The 17,386-nt window shown below is 45.3% G+C and overlaps 1 protein-coding gene across 1 annotated transcript; it reads right to left on the bottom strand.

Moving 5' to 3' along the window:
* Positions 1-637: 637 nt before the first annotated feature.
* On the bottom strand, positions 638-17,177 carry SNAPC4 (small nuclear RNA activating complex polypeptide 4). Its single transcript, XM_034067854.1, has 23 exons — positions 16,980-17,177; positions 16,079-16,119; positions 14,720-14,896; positions 14,076-14,201; positions 13,141-13,219; positions 12,532-12,613; positions 11,989-12,093; positions 11,688-11,760; positions 11,282-11,446; positions 10,933-11,080; positions 9,867-9,973; positions 9,491-9,585; positions 8,875-8,969; positions 8,185-8,270; positions 7,567-7,962; positions 6,491-6,580; positions 6,041-6,281; positions 5,878-5,948; positions 5,477-5,572; positions 5,196-5,223; positions 2,447-4,548; positions 1,672-1,802; positions 638-1,136 (listed from the first exon to the last, which is right to left on the bottom strand). Exons 1-22 carry the CDS (start codon positions 17,149-17,151, stop codon positions 1,683-1,685), a joined length of 4,695 nt encoding a protein of 1,564 aa, XP_033923745.1. The 5' UTR covers positions 17,152-17,177; the 3' UTR covers positions 638-1,136; positions 1,672-1,682.
* Between the last annotated feature and the right edge of the window lie 209 nt (positions 17,178-17,386).

The raw sequence follows: 17,386 nt of genomic DNA, 5'->3' as shown, positions 1-17,386 counted from the left end.
AGATCACATTTAGTTCCAGTGCCTCATGGTAACAGCCCTATGGTAAAGAGCAGACAGAGCTGCATGGCAGAGCTCCTGCACATCTGAATTTCTTGCAAGAAGTGTTATCTATACTGGCTTATGGAAGAGAGTATACTGCAAGAGGAAAGCCATTTTAGCACCATTCCTTCTGCCCCATAATATCTTGACACCCAGTTACAGCACTATTGGTACCCACTGTCCCTCTGAAGAGCCCTCATAGAAGAGTTGCAACTCACAGTGCTCTGACCTGCCTGTGCTCTAGGGAAGCTCAGCAGTGCACTGGAATGAAGAAGCACTTTCTGCAGCATCAGATCTGATGAGCTTTGCCTCAGCTAGCCTCACCTCTCTGCAAGATACAAATTGCTGGCTTGTGAATGAAGAAATAAGGTTTGAAACGATTTGCTAACGTGTGTACGGGGCAGGCTGTGGAGGAATCAAGACAGAATCCAAGCCTAATTCAACCCTGCAGTTCCAGCCACATGCATATTCATTTTCCACATCCTCCCTGGCTTTCACGCAGCTTGCAAGCTTCATTTTTCTCATTAGCAATCACACTCACACACACATTACTAAAAGCACAATTTACCAGAAAGAAAACCCACACAGAATACATCAGTAATTTTTAAGTGAGAAAAATAAAACATCTGTATTTCAACAAATACTCAAGACTCATTTTGATACAAAATTAATCTGCTGATTATTCAGCAGTATGCAGCCAGTCAGCTATGGAGCAAAACCACTGTAACAGCACTAAAAACCCACCCAGTGAACAACGTATTCTGAACATGGATAAACATTCACATAAATAGGGGCTGACACAAAAAGGAAAAAATAACCATGATTGCTGGTTTTCCCAGATCTCCAGCAATGCTCTCCCCAGCATCTATGGCAGGTGCTATTTGAAAGAGAACAGAACTGGTCTCTGCTGGAAAGACTTCCTTCAGCCTTTGCACCTTGTCCAAAGATGCAGGCTTTAGGCAGTGGGAAAACCAGTCCAGCCTTTTTCCTCTTTTCCCCAGGTCCATCTAGTCAGGTTGTTGGAAGTGTTAGAAGTAAATAGTGCAAAGAGCATCTCCTACTGCCATGTAGGAAGGCAGACCTCGTTCAAGTGACTCCTGCAACAAAGCACAAACAACTCCTATTAGTCCCAGCATGTCTATAGGGAATCTGCCCTTCTGGAGTATTTGAAACCAGTTTTAATGAACAAACCCAAACAGTCTCATCTGATAACCACATGAACCAAACCCTGGTCATGTGCATTCAGTCTGTTTCACCAACAGCCTCAACAGACATTCAGACAGCACACGCTTGTACCCTGTGGGTGGTGTCCTGCTATACATATACAGTACTGCTATACAGGTACACTACCAGGAGGCAGTAGCATGGACTAGAAGTCTGTCAAATGCTTGAACTTCATGACTTTTGTATAGAATTTTATCATGCAAACATCAGCTTTCCCTCCCCCAAGAGCATCAGCCTTAGTCTGTGATTAATGGGTGATCATAGAACTCTGTCCTACAGTAAGAAAAGTCAAGCTAATTTCAGTCCTTTCCTAGGGTCATGATTCATTGTCTCACTGTACCACAGACACACGCGCTTCAGGTTCTCCTCTCAGACAAGAAATACAAGATTCACTGAGCAGTTACTAACACATTTCCTTCTCACATCCTCCTCCTCTTCCTGAAGCGGGTGCTTCTCCTGATTTGAGGAGCACTGGCATCAGCTGCATCAGTGCAGGAGTCCAAGGCAGACTGTGCAGCATTCTCTTCAGCTCCCATGCCCTGCAACATAAGCAGAGAGACTATCAACACCACGAGAACCAGCCTCATCACAACAGAATCCCTTCAGCCATCTTTTCATTCAGAGAGCTCAGCAAGATTTCCAGAATCTTCCATTTACCTTCCAAATGAAGCATGCAGACAACATCATCCTATTACCAATGTGTCAGCCAGCACAAAACACACCAAAGATCTCAGAGTGAAACTTCCAGCCAACACTGGCATTTCTTCTTGCTTCAGCTACCAAACTAGAGCAATTCCTGCTGTTGTTTCTGTCTGGGCACAGCCACTCGTTGTGCCTTCCACAAGTGATGCTTTAGCTATCACTGCTTGAGCCAGAGTGTCCCAGACAGCACAGGTCAACACAAACTACTCAACTCTCATAAATTATACCCCTACTATAGATTTTTCCCTGGAAAGCACCAGGACAACCTGGATATATCATTAGTAGCAAGTGTGGGAGGGAGCCTGGTTAAGGATGACACAGGACTGAGGTTGGCAATAGAGCTATAGGGCAGTGAAGAACTGCTGTGTTGGACCAACTGCTCCCAGTTCAAACTACACTGAACGTGGCCCAGACCCAAAAGTCAGAGCCAGGGTAGAAAGATATCTGTTGGCTTTTACTATGGGAAAGCTTTGATTCTTACCTGACTTAGCAAATCAGCATCTCTGTCAATAGGCTCATCACCAACTGCCCAATCCAACTGTACTCCTCTTAATTCATTCCCACAACTCTCTTCCTCAGACGCTTCCTTCTCACTCTGCCACTCCTCTTCGTCACTCTCTTCATATTGCTTCCTGCTGGCTGACAGAGTCGTTGCCACTTTTGGAGGAGGCAGATTTGCTAGTACAGCTGGGAGTGTGAAGGCTGCTAGGAATCTGGCTTTCAGTAGGAGGTAAGCAGGGTTATCACCGAGTTTCTCCTGCACCAGTTCTCCAATAGCATGCAAATCAACCCCGGTGCCCTCACCTCCCCTGAAGCCAGGAGGCAGGAGAGATGCTGCTTGCTCTTCCAGAGCTGCTTTCTGCAGAAGCAGATTCGCAAGGGTTCTTAAATTGCATAGAAAAGGTGGCAAATAAGGCAGCCTGGTCTGCAGTGACGGTACCTGGACACCCTGTTTCCCACTCAGCCATTCCTTCACCAGCCTCCCATCTTCAAGGGAAATGAGGCTCAAGTCAACAACAGTCTTTTCTGGCCTGGAAGTGGTTGGCTGGGGTGCACGGTCAGCACACTGCACAGCCAGGGGCTTGGAGGCAATAGGTCTGTTTTTCAGTACTTGTGCAGCAGAGTTGCTTAGGGCATTGTTATGAGGAACGGGAACTCCTGGCTGGAGCACAAGCCCTTTTGTGACGATGCCTGGATTGGATGATGATCCATTTGTTGTAATGGAATCATGGCTCTTTACCAAGTTAGTGAGACTCGACACACACTGGGAATCAGCTCCCTGAGTGCCTGCGGGTTGCTGTGTCTGGGACAGCAGCAGAGCAGGCAGAGCTGGTGCATCAGGTGGAGGAGCAGTCTGAGGTGCAGGGGAGTCCAAAGCCTTGGAGCAGCCCTCTGAAGATGCTGGTGTTGCAGGAGAAACACTGGCTGTGGTGCTTCCAGGACTCACTGAAGTCACGGGCAAGGTAACTATGGAATGGTCACCTGCCTTTCCCAGAGATGCTCCTTCTGCTACCTGGGTGCTTGGTGCTTTTGTCTCTGTGCTGCTGGGGTGAGGTGCATCTGCTCCAGCTGGTACAGGAGGCACTCCTAAGCTAGAGACATTGTCACTGGAAGTCACAGTTGCCTGACATGGATTTCTCACAGCAGCAGCTGGCAGTCCTTGGGGAACCCCTACCACAGTTTGTACAGCAGTGGGGAGCAAAGCCTGAGGGGTTATGACCCATGTGAAAGGCAGTATGTTGTTGGGAATCAAATGAGAACCAGTCTGTGGGGTTACAAGAGTCGACAAGAGACTGACAGGCCTCTGTTGTGGCACAGTACTATTCAGCTCACAGGTCACTGGTGTGGAAAGAGGCAATTTGTTGGTGCCAGACTCAATGCCAACAGGCAGCACTGTGATCTGATGTGGCACAAAAGCTTGGTTTTGTAACACAACTGAAGCTGAGCTACCAGCTAGGACCTGACCATTGCAGACTCCCTGATCTGGGGCTTTCTCTGCTGCAGCTGGATTCACGCCTGGAAAAATCCCTGCTTCAATTCTACCTTCCAAAGCTTGTTCTTTTTGTTCCTTATTGGACTGTAGTTCTGTTCCCTGTGAGGAACCAGAGCTTTCCCCAGTTCCTGGCACTGATGAGGAATGGTTTTCAAGCACAACAGTGGTACAAGTTGAACCTGCAACAGAAGTAAATGCTGGCAGTGCAGCTGGTGCACACTGTACCTGGTTGTTGGTACAACCAACTGCTGCAGGTTTGCTCCCTGCTTGTGCAGAAGGAATGATTTGCTGTGGTGAGTGCTGGATTATCAGAGGCCCCGAAACCAGCATCTGTGGGGCAACAAACACTGTCCTCTGCACAGCCTTCTTAGCCCGGGACTCTCTGAGCCGCTTCTCCCTCAGCAATTCCGAGACAGTTTTAGGCTTACGCCTCTGCACTTGGGTTGGAAGAGCTCCCTGCGTGGCTGGGGTGCTGCTCTCAAAGGCAGCAGCAGAAGTCTCCCTTGCTTTTAAGGTAAAAGGTTTCCTCACAGCATTCCTCGGGATGCCCCTTCGGGAGTTCCTCTGAACACAAGATTGCGATGAGCTGCCTGCAGAGGAGGGGAAATAAAGCAATCCAATGAAAAAGGTTGAACAGTATTTTCAAAAGCCATTCCTTAGCTACTGAGCATCAAGTACCCTGCACAGGAAACAGCAGAATTCCTGTTTGTGAAAGATCCTACAACACTATAGTCTTCATGTAATCAAGCCCCATCCTGCCCTCCTTCAGATTAAATGTGATGCAGCAGCAAGCTCACCACTCGTTCCGTAATGAGGTAACTACCCCCGAAATCACAGATGGGACAGGATGGAACCTTAACACTGCACCCAAGGAACTGTACTGCTCAGCACTACATGGGCACTTCACCCCAGCTGGGGTGACAACAACAAACTGAGGTTGTGGTCAGTGCCAGCACCTTGACTCCAGTACAGTGCTGGAGAAAAGCCTAACAGCGATAGTCCACAGACCTGGTGGCCCATTGACACTGGTCCCCAGCCTTTCAGCATGTTTTCCAGCCCTTATCAAAGGGTAACATATTTAGCCAATAACTGAAAGATCCAAGAGCTAGGAAAAATGAGCATGGCAAGGTGGTTTTGTTCCAGAAAGTCTCCTTCAGTTTAACTGGTCATTAACGTAAGGGTAATGGATTAAGGGGAAGTTCTTGAACATCACAAAAATAAATGTTCTGGCAGGTACCTGAGGAAGTGTCCATATTTTGGGAAGCCTGCAAAAAAAATGATACTAAATTATACTTCTGAGGTATCTAAAGATCATTAAAACAGCACAGACACGAATCAAACCCACATCTGCCAACATCCTATACACGCAGCCACAGAAGCAGCACCTTATTGTGCTTCTGAACCAACACAAACTGGTAACACACGTGCACAAACAGCTCTGCTGGCCCCACAGTTCAAAAAAAGCTCTGCTTTAGTCAAGATTTGAGAGGGAAAAGCTTAGAAACTGTGTGTTAATACCTGCTGAGGCCCTGCATCAGCCCGAAGCAGCGCTAACTGCTTCGGCTTCCTCTCACGAATAATCTTCATACAGCCATTGGTATCGATCTGAAAGAGCTGCAAGATGGGAACTTCATTAAAATATGCCTGAGAACAAGAATGTTCTGACAGGGCCTGAGACAAAACATGATGGATGGGGGAGGCTTTATGTGCAAGGCTCTGGGGACACTTACACGTAAAGAAAAAGCCTTGACAGTATTAGATTTCAGATGTGGGTTTATTTAAGAAACATCATATGCAAGCATGAGGTCAGATTAATCAAGTAATTAAATTAAGAAACCAAGATAAACCATTACTTAAACAAACACAGAAGATTGCTACTGTTTGAAAGCAGAAAATGCTCTTAAGACAGTAAACCTTACCTGAATGAAAAGCGCAAACAGGGGTGTGCTCGTGAGATTGATCGATTTAATCTTCTCTCGAATATAGTCAGCTAGAAAAGAAGCCCAACATCACAATCAGCTGGGCATTCCTTTGCAGGATGCCAGGAAGCAGCAGAGCACTATCCCTGCTGGGTCTCACTACCTTTTGTGTGATGAAAAGCCATCCTCCCGGTCTGCAGGGTGCAGGGCAGCAGCACGTCACCCACCCAGGGTGTCACTGCCATCAGCAGCTTTCTGTCCAGGCTCATTCTTCTCAAGCGCTCTCTCTCCTGACGACACGTTTTCTCTGTGATGTTCTGCAGGCCTGGAGGCTTCTGGCCATCAGTACTAACTGCAGATGCTTTTGTTAGAATGGCAGCAGAGGGTTTTAGTATCTTTGATTGCTGTGCGTGAAGAAATACACAGTTAAGAGTTCTAGTTAGGAAGGCTCTACCACAATCAGCTCCAGGACAAACCACAGGGCAGCTCTGGAAACAATTACGTGCTTTACCTCTGGGGACTACAACAGTGCAAGATGTGTGATTCTATCACACTAAGTACAACCCAGCAGTGCTCACATCACCGGAGCAGACAGGACAGAAGAGGCACTCACAAGTTTCCTCTGGAAGCACGTGTTATTCCTAAGTATTCTTCTCACGTTCTCCAGGGTAACCCGCAGCACTTGCTTCCCACACCTGGAGGCCTTCAGATGAAAACAGACAAGATAGAAGGGAGGTTATCTCAGATATTTCCTTGCACTGACCATACACAGAGGTACAAAACTTTCAACAATCCTGCTGGTTAAAGTACCTTATTCAATGAAATCAGCCCCAAAGTGCAGACTTTTACTTTATCTTTTAGTCCTTGCGCATCTTCACAATACCAAATGTCTATGTCATAAAAACCTTTGTGTGAGGTATCTACAAACCCCACACTAAGGGTCAGGATTTACTGGATGATTCTCATTGCATTTTTTTAGCTTAACAGGACAAAGGAAAGAACAGGAAGAAGTCTGGAAAAGCAACTGAGTCTTCTCTAAACTTCTACTAGTAAAACAATGCTGTAATCAAAGACTGATTACACTAGGTAAGTACTTACAACCTTCCCATACCATAATCCCAGAACAGCCACTTCTGTAACTAAACTTGTCATCAGTGCAACTGGCTCCACAGTCTAGGGCATGTAAGTCAGAACAATATTGCTTACATGATCTTAAATAGCAATTCAGATATTTAATATCTTGCTAAGGAGCATCTTCCTGCAAATATGTTCCAGGAGAGTCTGCAGTGTTTCAGTACCTGACCTGGGCTGAAAACCAGCTCAGAATCAGAGAGAGATGTGTAAGTTAATTCTTCCAAACCCTAAGCCAACACACCCTAGCCACCAGGGTGGAGACACACGAGTCACTGAACCATTCTGCCTTATGAAGACCTAAATAAAGTTCTGTTTCTGTGACCCCACGTGCACAGCAATTTCCTAGGTAACGCACAGGAGGCAGTGCTAGATATTTCTGTTTAATTTGCAGCTCAGTTTCCAACAGCACCCCCCGATGGCACAGTGAGAAAGTGGACAAGCAGCACGAAAAAGATTTGCCATCGTCTGCCCTTCACTGCAGAAACTCCACTTCCCAGTCACTTCTGATCTAAACTCTAATCCCATCGAGAATGGGCTGAGAATCCCAGGATTCACCTTGCTTATTACTTCTGCTGGATTCCTCACAACGATGTCTGTGGAATGTGGACGGGCAATGCCCCTCACGAGGGTGCTCAACTCTGATGATCCATTGGTGACTCTGTCCTTGTCTCCATCACTCATTGTACTGGGAACTTCACTGCTACTGGGCTTTGCACTCACAGGAAAGAGAAGGGGTGGAGTTTGATATCTTTCTTTGTTTGACTCCTGTGTATTTGTCTGTGTTGGTACCCACAAATCAATGTTGGGCAATGCACACTCCTCCTTGGTTGTCTTTGTCTCCGTCTCCTCCTCCGAACTGTCTGACAAGTCCAGTTCTATGTCTTCACTGCTGGTCTCAGAAGAGCTGGAACTCTCTTCCACGTGCCGGCGCTTTGTTGGTCTGGATCGTTTCTTCTCAGTGAGAAAAAGCACAGACAAGTTTTAACCAGTGTCCACCCTTCACTTGTTAAAGGTAAAAGCAAGTTAAGAAGTTTCACAGGGCAGTATCCTGTCAGTAGCTTCCAAATGGAAAGCTCTGCTTTACTTCTGCTAAGATTAACTAAATCCAATGCAAGTTTAGAGAAGCTTAATTAAAGAGATGGGGCTGTGTCACAGCAGGAATTTGCACAATACCTTAGACCCAATCATGAGCTTCCACTTGCTCAGGCACTGGGAGCCAGTACGATGTGGCAACTCGGAAGCTATTTTACTCCAGTGACCTAAAAAGGATGCAGAGCAGAGCACATCTATTAGTGTGGAAAACTGAACAACAGGCGTTTTCAGTGCAGAACTTTATACATGTATTATGTGTTTCCTTGTATAAGAAACAGAGTTCCTATGTGAATGGATCTCAAAAACTTAATACCCAGTTGTGTTCTTCAGACTTTGCACTACTATACATTCAGCTCAAGTTAGAAACTAGTAGAAAATGAAGCAATGATGGAAACCCCAGCAGAACTACACCCTCCCTTGTGGCAGTAACAGGGTGTTTAGAAAAAAGCTTAAACTGAATGTTGAAAAGCTTCTATTTGCTAATTAAAGTTGTTTTAGGGAAAGTAAGACAACTCTTTCACAGGCTGTTTAGAGGGGAACTCGCTCTACTCACAGCTCTGACACCTGGCTAACACACCTATACAACTGTACTATACAATCTTTCAACAACTGAATTTCCAGGAACAGAGCACACAATATAAGGGAGGTTGCAATCAGTATGAAGTAGAGCCTGCTACTATCAACTGTAGGGCTTAAAATAAGAGAAGAAAATGTAAATTCCTTAGTAATACTTCTCTCAACTTCTGAAGATTAAGCCACAGAAACACTTACCCAGTCCATGCTTTTGAACCAGTTCAATTAGCTGCTCCTCTTCCTTCAAACTCCACTTGCCCTTCTTTACATCACAGTGCAATGCTTTTAAGTACCTTCAAAATGAAAACACTAAAGTAAGTAACATTCAGCCCTGCGCGTACAGTTCTGATCATCACTGCATACTCCAAGGCTGAACAAAACCAGCATTCCTAATCTGATCTTTCCTTTAGTTAGGGGTCCATCCCTACTCCCTTAATAAAGCACAGCTACAATCTCTTTGTTCCCAAAAATATCAGGCCACATGATGAAGAATGACAACAGGCAGCTGTAAATCGGGTCACTGGAATTAGGCCATTCTGTGCTCTGAGGCTCCTGAAGCTGGGTCCAAGGCTGACAATTGCTCAGCAGCTCATTATTTCTGTTCTGGTACGGTCACTGAGTAGACCACTGTTACAGATCCACAGATGATAGATGACAACCTTCCCTCCCCACCTGCACTCATTCACATTTAATGACCTTGCTTATTTTGAGCAACATCCTTTCAACTTCTGCTAACACACAGGCAGCTCCACTGAGGAAGCTGCACACCACAGGCAACAATAAATTTGAAAGCTCAGTTACCACATGAACATACCGGTCTCTGCACTGGGCATCACTCCTTCCTGGCACTTCTGTCCGGATTTTGTACCAGTCGCGCTCTCCATACTTCTTAACTGCAGCCAACAGCATCTGTGTCAAGCAGACACAGCAAGAGTTGAAATTCGCATCAGCAATAACCCTAACAGGCCTGAGACAGAAGCAGTTGTGTTTGTTTCTACTGTGTTACAGATCTCTGAACAGACATGTTTAGGAACTTCTAAGCCTTCTTGACTTGTGAACTGTGCACCTTGGTCTGTTTTAGATTCCTCTGTGCCTCTGGCAAAGCTCGGGTGTAGATAACCATGTAACACCTCAGCAGTCTAACCCTCCCAATTGCCCTGCAGTTATAGGCATCAGAGAATGGAGCTTACAGCATCTTCCTCTGGTGTCCAGGGTCCCTTCTTCAAACTGGGGTCCACGCTCTTTGTCCAGCGGTAAATCAGCTGAGCAGAATCTCTTCCTTCCATGTAATAAGCAACTAGAAATGGAAAGATATATTTTTAAGTCTGACGCAAACAATGTTTCTTCATTTATTTATAACTGTGTTATTTCCAAACACTGTGTTGTCATAAAGCAGAACTTTAGTCTCAGCTTAAATACTTAAACAGTGTTACACAACAAGAATCAAAAAAGCATGGCATACACAAGATGTTACTATTTGTAATGGCATCATCCACACTACATACATGACAACCCAACAATCCATCTTGCAACAACACAGAACTAGGAAGTTCTGGCTCCAATACGTATCTGACAGGTTCAAGACACCAGGTGTTAGACTCACAGGCTTGGATTTAGGACCCCTGAGACTTGGTTACTATTCTCAACTCTATTCCTCACTTGTCACACAGCCTCTCACACCTCTGGGGAAGAGAAGCAGCAGTACTGACCCCTTAGAATAGCTTCTTGGCACAGCACTGAAAACTGCCAAAACACCTGGGCACAAATGAATGCTGGCTTTCTAGGGAAAAACTCTGATGATTTTGCTATCATCAGATATAAAATCAAAGCTGACACTACCATCAGAGTGAATAATTCTGCCAGTTTCAACCAAATTTCAAAGATGGATAAAGGTTCCAAGAGATAATAAATTCTTGCTGATATAATGAAACTTCCAGGCTGGCACAGCAAAAGCACATACCACTGCTCCCACCAAGGAGGAAGAGGGAAAACTCAATCAACTCCTTTCATTCACCTCCCCAGTGGGGAGGTTTAGAAGTGTGTACATCTGTAGTTCCAGGTGAGTCACAGCACTGTTGTGCCCTGCTCTGCCCAGAATGTTAAGCTGAAAACACAGAACTGTGACTATCCTGGAAATGGAAACATTCATAGGAAATAAAACCTCATTAATTCCTTGAATCAGAGCAGGCTGGGTGCTCCAGTGTGCAGACACGTCAAGACATGAATGGAAAGCATTTTCACTTGTAGGTCACTTACTTTTCTTATACGGGATGTGACTTCCTACTCTCATCTCTTGAACAAGCTCTAAAAGCATCTGATCTTCACCTTTGGTCCACTCTTTTCTTTTCAGATCTTTATTATAGACTTGATACTTCTGCAAGCACTGGAAAGGTGTCCTGTTTGTCTTAATAGAAGGAAAAGAGATATGCAGGTAACTGGTTATTTATGAGGACAAAAAGCAAATGGGAAAGGCTGAAGTATCAGACTTTTTTAGTACTGTTCTTGAATGTTTCTAAGAAAAGAATTAACAATGAATTAACACAGTTAATGAGTCACAGTCCAGTCAGAATTAACTGATTTGTCACCTCCCGTTTGAGAACCTTACCCCCAACTCCTGGGCTATAGCCTGCCAGTCCAGATAGCCATGTTGAGCAGCTATCTTCTTTAGCCTCTCGATTTCCTCCTCAGTCCATTCCTTTTTGTTGATGCTTGGATGCTCCCAGTTTTGCCAAAACTTCTTCAGTTCTTCTGGACCACGTTGTCCATCAAACTAAAAGAGAAGAATCTGTTTTGTCTCATAGCTGGGACTGAAACACTCAGGCAGACAGGAACACCAATACAAGGAATCTATTTTGCATTCCAGTTATAGTTTATATTGTTAAGATTTGCAGAATTAAAACATCAAATTAGCAAGTTGAGATCACAGAGCAAGCAAATGAGGTCAGGTCAGGTAATTGTCAAGAGAAGGGACACAAATATCAGAAGTAACAAAACTTGGTCTCTCAACTTACATGGATGTTTGAAATTTTCTCCCAGTCATGCTCATCAAATCTGTTTCCTAACAAGTCACTTTCTGGGAGTTGGCTAAAGCAGAAGGTACAAAGAGAAAGAAAGAACATGATTCTTGGTAAAGAACTGTGGGGATGAGAGCTCCTCAGAGCCTGAAAAGCACTTCATTCTTTGCAAGGCAATGCAAATGCAGATTTCTGCAAATGTCACCTCTGGAAGTGCTCAAGGAAGGTGGGAATGTCAAGAGGAAAACTCCCAAGAACAGACTTTCATTTTCACCAAGAACATAAAACGATTTCTCACTTAATTGCCTCTATTTCTCGCTCCACTTCTTTGATTTGCTTCTCCAAGATCTGTTTCTCCATTTCAGTCTTGACTTTCTCCAGTTTCTGATTCCAATAATTCATCCTGTTCAAAGATATTTTGATTGTTAGTATGACTGGATGGGAATAAAACAATGGCATCAGAAAACACAGGGCAACGCTGCTTTCTCCATCAGTATCATTCAAGTTTATTTCCACACTGCACAAACTGCTGTTGTTCTAGTTTTTCCCCACACAGCACATTCATTATTCTATTTTTGCCCCTTCAATACAAATCATTGACTCAGAACAGGGCTCAGATTAATCATTTTGGTATTTACAGAGAGAACCAATGGTTGCTGCAACAGCAACAAAGACTGTACCAGCACAGAGATCTCCAGCTGGGAACACCATTACAACTCGCTGTGTATCACTGGTGCTCACAGGACTTGCTGACGGAAGGTGCAGTCCCCACATATATCCTGTCTTTCCTTCATATGTAATGTTCTCATCAAGAGAAAGAAGGTTTTTGCACAGTACTTACTTCAGTAACTTGGGCTGGAGCAGGCGCTGCAAGCGGTCACTGACTACTGATTTCTGCAGTAATGTCTTCTCCCTGCTCTTCCCTAAACCAGAGAACATAATTGAGCATTCAGACACCAGTGCAAAGCCACTGCCAAGAAGAAGAGAGAGACACTGCTTCCAATACCCCAGCTAAAGCACCCCCAGGTCTCCAATAAGAAATCCCTATCTAAATCACTAATATCACACCTGACACAGGCATGGCACAGCCTCTGGCTCAGTTTCAGTTCCACAGAGTTCAATAAGAATCAGCACCGAGGTGTCTGGAACCATTTAGGGCTGCAAGTGTCCCTGGAACTGCTCTAATCTCAGCAGTGCCCTTGCATGATCTCATCTGGCTCTGGAGAGCTCACGGGGTTATTGCATCAGAACAAATGCAAATGAAGGAAGGGAGCTGTTAATTGTTCCCTGGAACAATTTCTGGAACATCCCATTTACTTTTAACTGCCTTTTTTGTGAGTCAAGTATGAAACATCAGAACTTTAACTGCAAATGTGGGGGACTAACAATATGAATACATGTATTTGTTATAGCTCTTATGGAACAATGAACAGCACATGGAGTTACTTACATTTTGCCGAAATCAGTTGTTCAAAGGATTTTATGCCCTGAGCTGCCTTTTCCTTGGCATCTTCATTGGCAGGAGGGCCCTAATGAAGATTACAAGGGTTATATATACTGGAAGAGTCACATACACATTAAAATTACCCTTCCTTCTTAGAACTTAGCATGAATTGTTACAAAAGAGACTGGTAACTCAAACCTGTGCAAACTGTCACATTCAAATTGCAAAGTTACCTTTACTAACACTAGCTCAGAAACACCAGAAGACCTAAGAAACCAAACAGATGCATGAAAGAAGTAAGTTTGTCTGTGCTTACACAGCACACTCACAGCTCAGAGCCAGGCCTGCTTGTGTTAGTTGACTGTTGAAGAAGTGTTTTGAACATGGGGACATGTATTACACATGTTTGTACCTACCTCAGATGTGGTGCCAACTTGGGAAGGATTTAACAGACAAATTACCAGGCAATGCTTGACTGTTAGGTTAATAGAAGAATGGTGACAGTTGACATCTCAACTGCAGCTAGAAGTCAAGATCTCCTTTTGCTAACAACACTTTAAAAACACATGGAAAAAAAGTAGTGACATTTGCCACAGAAAACTCAATTTCAAAGATAATGAGATTTCAACAGTACTTTAAACAGCAGCATGGAATTGGACTGTGGAGATTAAGACAATCAATCACAGTTAAGTTGAAAACAAGAACGGTCAAGTGCCCATGGCTGGAATGCCTCTTCTCGGAATCTGTTTTCAGCCATCACAGAGGTGGGCTCAACAAGTATTTCCAATAGAGAGTAAAGGACAAACGAGGAAAAAACAACGTTTCAAAGCCAGGAGTGACATTCAGTTTACGCAACTAAAAGGTAACACAGTTTTAACAGTTACAATTTATATCTACCACTGGAAATCATATCAGTAAGTAATCTAGTGATGTTTACTTACAATTCCTGTTGTTTTATCCTTAAAGTATGGCTTCATAAAATGACCCAAAAATATATTTGCTGGTAGATTTCTGCCATCTCCTGCCTTTGCTATTTTTGGACCTCCAAGCTCACACATGATCTCCTTCTGCAATACAAGAATTAAACAGTATCAGTGTCTCCTTCAAATACCTAATTTGAGAGAGCAGTGACTGAGCCATCACAAACATCCCAGGCAGGTTTCAAACTCAATTTACACCAGACTGTGAATCAGTGTATGTGTTAAATATGGGATTTGGAGCTTCCTAAGGTTGTACAGTGTGCTGCAGATGATTAAGAAAAACACTAACTTGCTACAAGAAGCTAAAATATAAAATACCCAACTGAGGCATTTTTGGTGATAAGAAAGCATAGAAACATCAGTCAGAAAAGCCACCTGAAGGCCAGTGACACCAGTCAGAAGTGCCATGAAGAACAAGAACCTTGTTCTTGGCCAAGCCACCTGAGCACAAGGGACTGCAACTGCTGCAGTCAATTCCACTGGTACAGGTGGTGGTCTAGGAATGCCCCGGAAAGTTTTACTGGGCTTGATGTCAAGGCAAGATGGCAAACAGCAACCTGGAACAGCACAGGAATGAACATTTTACTCCTGTTCCACCCACCTACCTGCTGCTCTTTGTTTTGTGCAAGGAGAAGCTCAACTTCCTCAAGCTTTTCTTGGATGACTTCCTGGTACACATGGTTCATCTGCAGACACGTTTCTGGATCCTGCGGCAAACTGCTTTCAATATCATCATTATCATCATCATCATCATCACTACTGTCATCTTCTCTTTCCACTTCCTTGAAGCAATTGAGGCATTTAAGGGAGGGAAAGGAAGAAAAAAGGCTTACTTGAAAAGCAGGTATGTAACATAGTTATTTTTGTAACTCATGAAATAAGAACAATCCTTTGTAAATAACTGAGTTCTACACATAGAATTAAAGGTCACAGGTCTTTAGTAACAAATAGCAATGAGAAAGTATCTTGGGTATTGGGTTTCACAATAACAAGCCAGAACCAGATGAGTGGTGGCTGACAGGACAATGGGACCCTCCAAACCTAAAGTTTAGCTAGAGGACGAAGTGATGAAGACCAAGATGATGAAGAAAGGACCACCAGGGGTCCCAAAGACCACTGCCACGTTATTGTGCGCATGCAGAAATGGCCTTGGATCTATGCAAAGCAATTCTCGGAAACCTAATGAATATGTATGACAATTACTGGAAATGTAATGTTTGATGCTTGAAAGAGACACGTTAGGAGGAGAGATCCCCCGTGTCTCCCAGTGCTGCAATAAAGAATACCTGCTTGTCAACTTCAACTTTGTTGGTGAGTTCTTTGAATCACTCAATGCTTCTATTACCTTACAAAAGTGATTTAAAAAGCACTGGAGGCACATAACTGCTTGTCTCTCCCTGGCAGTTTGAACTGAAATCTCTCAGGAACGGGTTCCAGCCCAGCCCAGATCCCCTTTGCCCTGTTCATTAGTTCAGCTGCTATCTGAACCAGTCTGACTCCAAACCTCCGGCAAACCAGGAGTACTTTACACTGGAGCTCTCCCAGCTGCTGAATCTGCTAAAACCTTCACATTTCCAGTTCATTTGTGCTTCTACTGAAGCAACTCATCCTTTGCTTGACTTATTGCACAAGGCCAGCATACCTCAAGTACAAAGCAGTAAAAGATTGCTTGGTCACAAGCTGATTTCTTTCTGTGACCTCCCCAGAAGCCAGTGTGTTTCCTGTGACAGAGATCAGCAAGAACTAGAGCAGTGAGGCCCCTGATCCCCTCATTTGTTTACACATGAACAAATCTCTCTTACACATGAATTACAAGATCCTGGGCAGGAATAACTAAACCTCCGTGCCTATTATTAATCCTTCCTGAGCTCCAGTCAAGCCAGCTGCCTGGATTTCCCTAGAACAGAGTTCTATTTCCCTTCAACAGACAGATGGAGAGATATGTGTAAAGAGAAAGCAGTTACCATTCCAGGATGAGAACCTGAGTCATCATCTTCACCATCATCTGTTAGACAACAAAAATACAGAAATACTGACTGCAGTGGGAGTACATGAGGAAAGCTTCAAACCCAAACCTTTTCAATGAAAGCACATACAATAACACATTGTATCTCAGTCAAGACCACTGGAGTCTTTGGCTACTGACAACATTATCAATATATATAAAAAAATATAACTACTTTTTTTTTCCTAAAGTAGGAAAAAAAGCAGCTCCTGATTGCTACAATCAAGCTGCATTTTGGTGCTACACATCATGGCACATTGCAGGCTCTAGAGTATGCAGCCAAGTGAATATTCCAACCCAAGAGAACCCATAAAGCACCTGATAGCCCTTCCACCCTCTCCAGGAACATCTGGGTTTGCATTCAGTGCGGCAACAGGCTTCTGACATACAGTATTTAGACTTGCATGATGGGGTCAATTCAAACACGGGCGGATGAAGTGACTGTGCCAACCAGAGGTACCAAAACCCCAACTCTATCACCACCTCCTCTTTGCTGTGCAAAACTAACTCGGGGAGGCACAGGCAGGGTATGAAATGGAGCTGCTCACACAGCAGAGCCGTGCTGCATAGAAACGGCTGCAGTTTAACTACGGACAGTATTCGGTGGGCTGTTCCATGATTCAGCTCCTTACCACCCGCCCTGACTGGAGACCTCCACCAGCGACGGGACAGGTTCCCAGCGCTCCCCGCTCCCCTGACCGGGGCTTTCCGGTGCAAGAGGCTCCTCCTGCTAAGGGCAGCACTGCGGAGATGCGTCGAGTCCGCCCACACCCGGCAGGAACGGCGCGGTCACCGGACAGCGCCGCACCTCAGGAGCCGGAGCCCCGGGGTAGGGGGAGAGAGCCGAGGCCGCGCCGTACCCGTGCCGGAGCTGCAGTCGGACACGTCCGCGGCGCTGGCGGCCCCGCCAGGCTCCAGGCTCCGCTCCAGCTGCTCGATCTCCCTCCGGATCTTCTCCCGTTCCGCGTTCAGGTCCAGGGCCCCGGCCCCGGGGCTGCTGCGGGGCCCGGCCGCGCCCGGCCCCCGGGACATGGCTGCTCCGCGGCCTCGGGCCTGGCCCGCACAGCCCTACCCAATGACCGCCGCTCACCGCGGTCACCTGAGCCCGGCCGCACGTGACAGCGCGCAGCCAATGGAGCTCGCCGCCGGTGTCGCGGAGGGGTGGGGCTGGTGTCACGTGGACGGGAGGCGGCAGCCCCGGGTCCCTGCTCCCGCAGCGACCGGACACCCGCAGTGACCGGACCCGCACTGACCGGACCTGCACTGA

Source organism: Melopsittacus undulatus, chromosome 11 (genome assembly GCF_012275295.1).
Source record: "Melopsittacus undulatus isolate bMelUnd1 chromosome 11, bMelUnd1.mat.Z, whole genome shotgun sequence".
NCBI classification, from domain to species: domain Eukaryota; kingdom Metazoa; phylum Chordata; class Aves; order Psittaciformes; family Psittaculidae; genus Melopsittacus; species Melopsittacus undulatus.
The sequence above is the reverse complement of the archived record's forward strand: the minus strand, read 5'-3'. Positions and strand labels throughout refer to the sequence as shown.

What these genes read in the sequence shown, in the direction of transcription:
- SNAPC4 (XM_034067854.1), bottom strand. Translation starts at nt 17,151, where the DNA reads ATGTCCCGGGGGCCGGGCGCGGCCGGGCCCCGCAGCAGCCCCGGGGCC. An exon ending in CAGGTTCTCATCCTGGAATG is followed by an intron (nt 14,897 to 16,078) that starts GTAACTGCTTTC and finishes AATTGCTTCAAG; the next exon opens with GAAGTGGAAAGAGAAGATGA. An exon ending in CGAGAAATAGAGGCAATTAA is followed by an intron (nt 11,761 to 11,988) that starts GTGAGAAATCGT and finishes CTTCTGCTTTAG; the next exon opens with CCAACTCCCAGAAAGTGACT.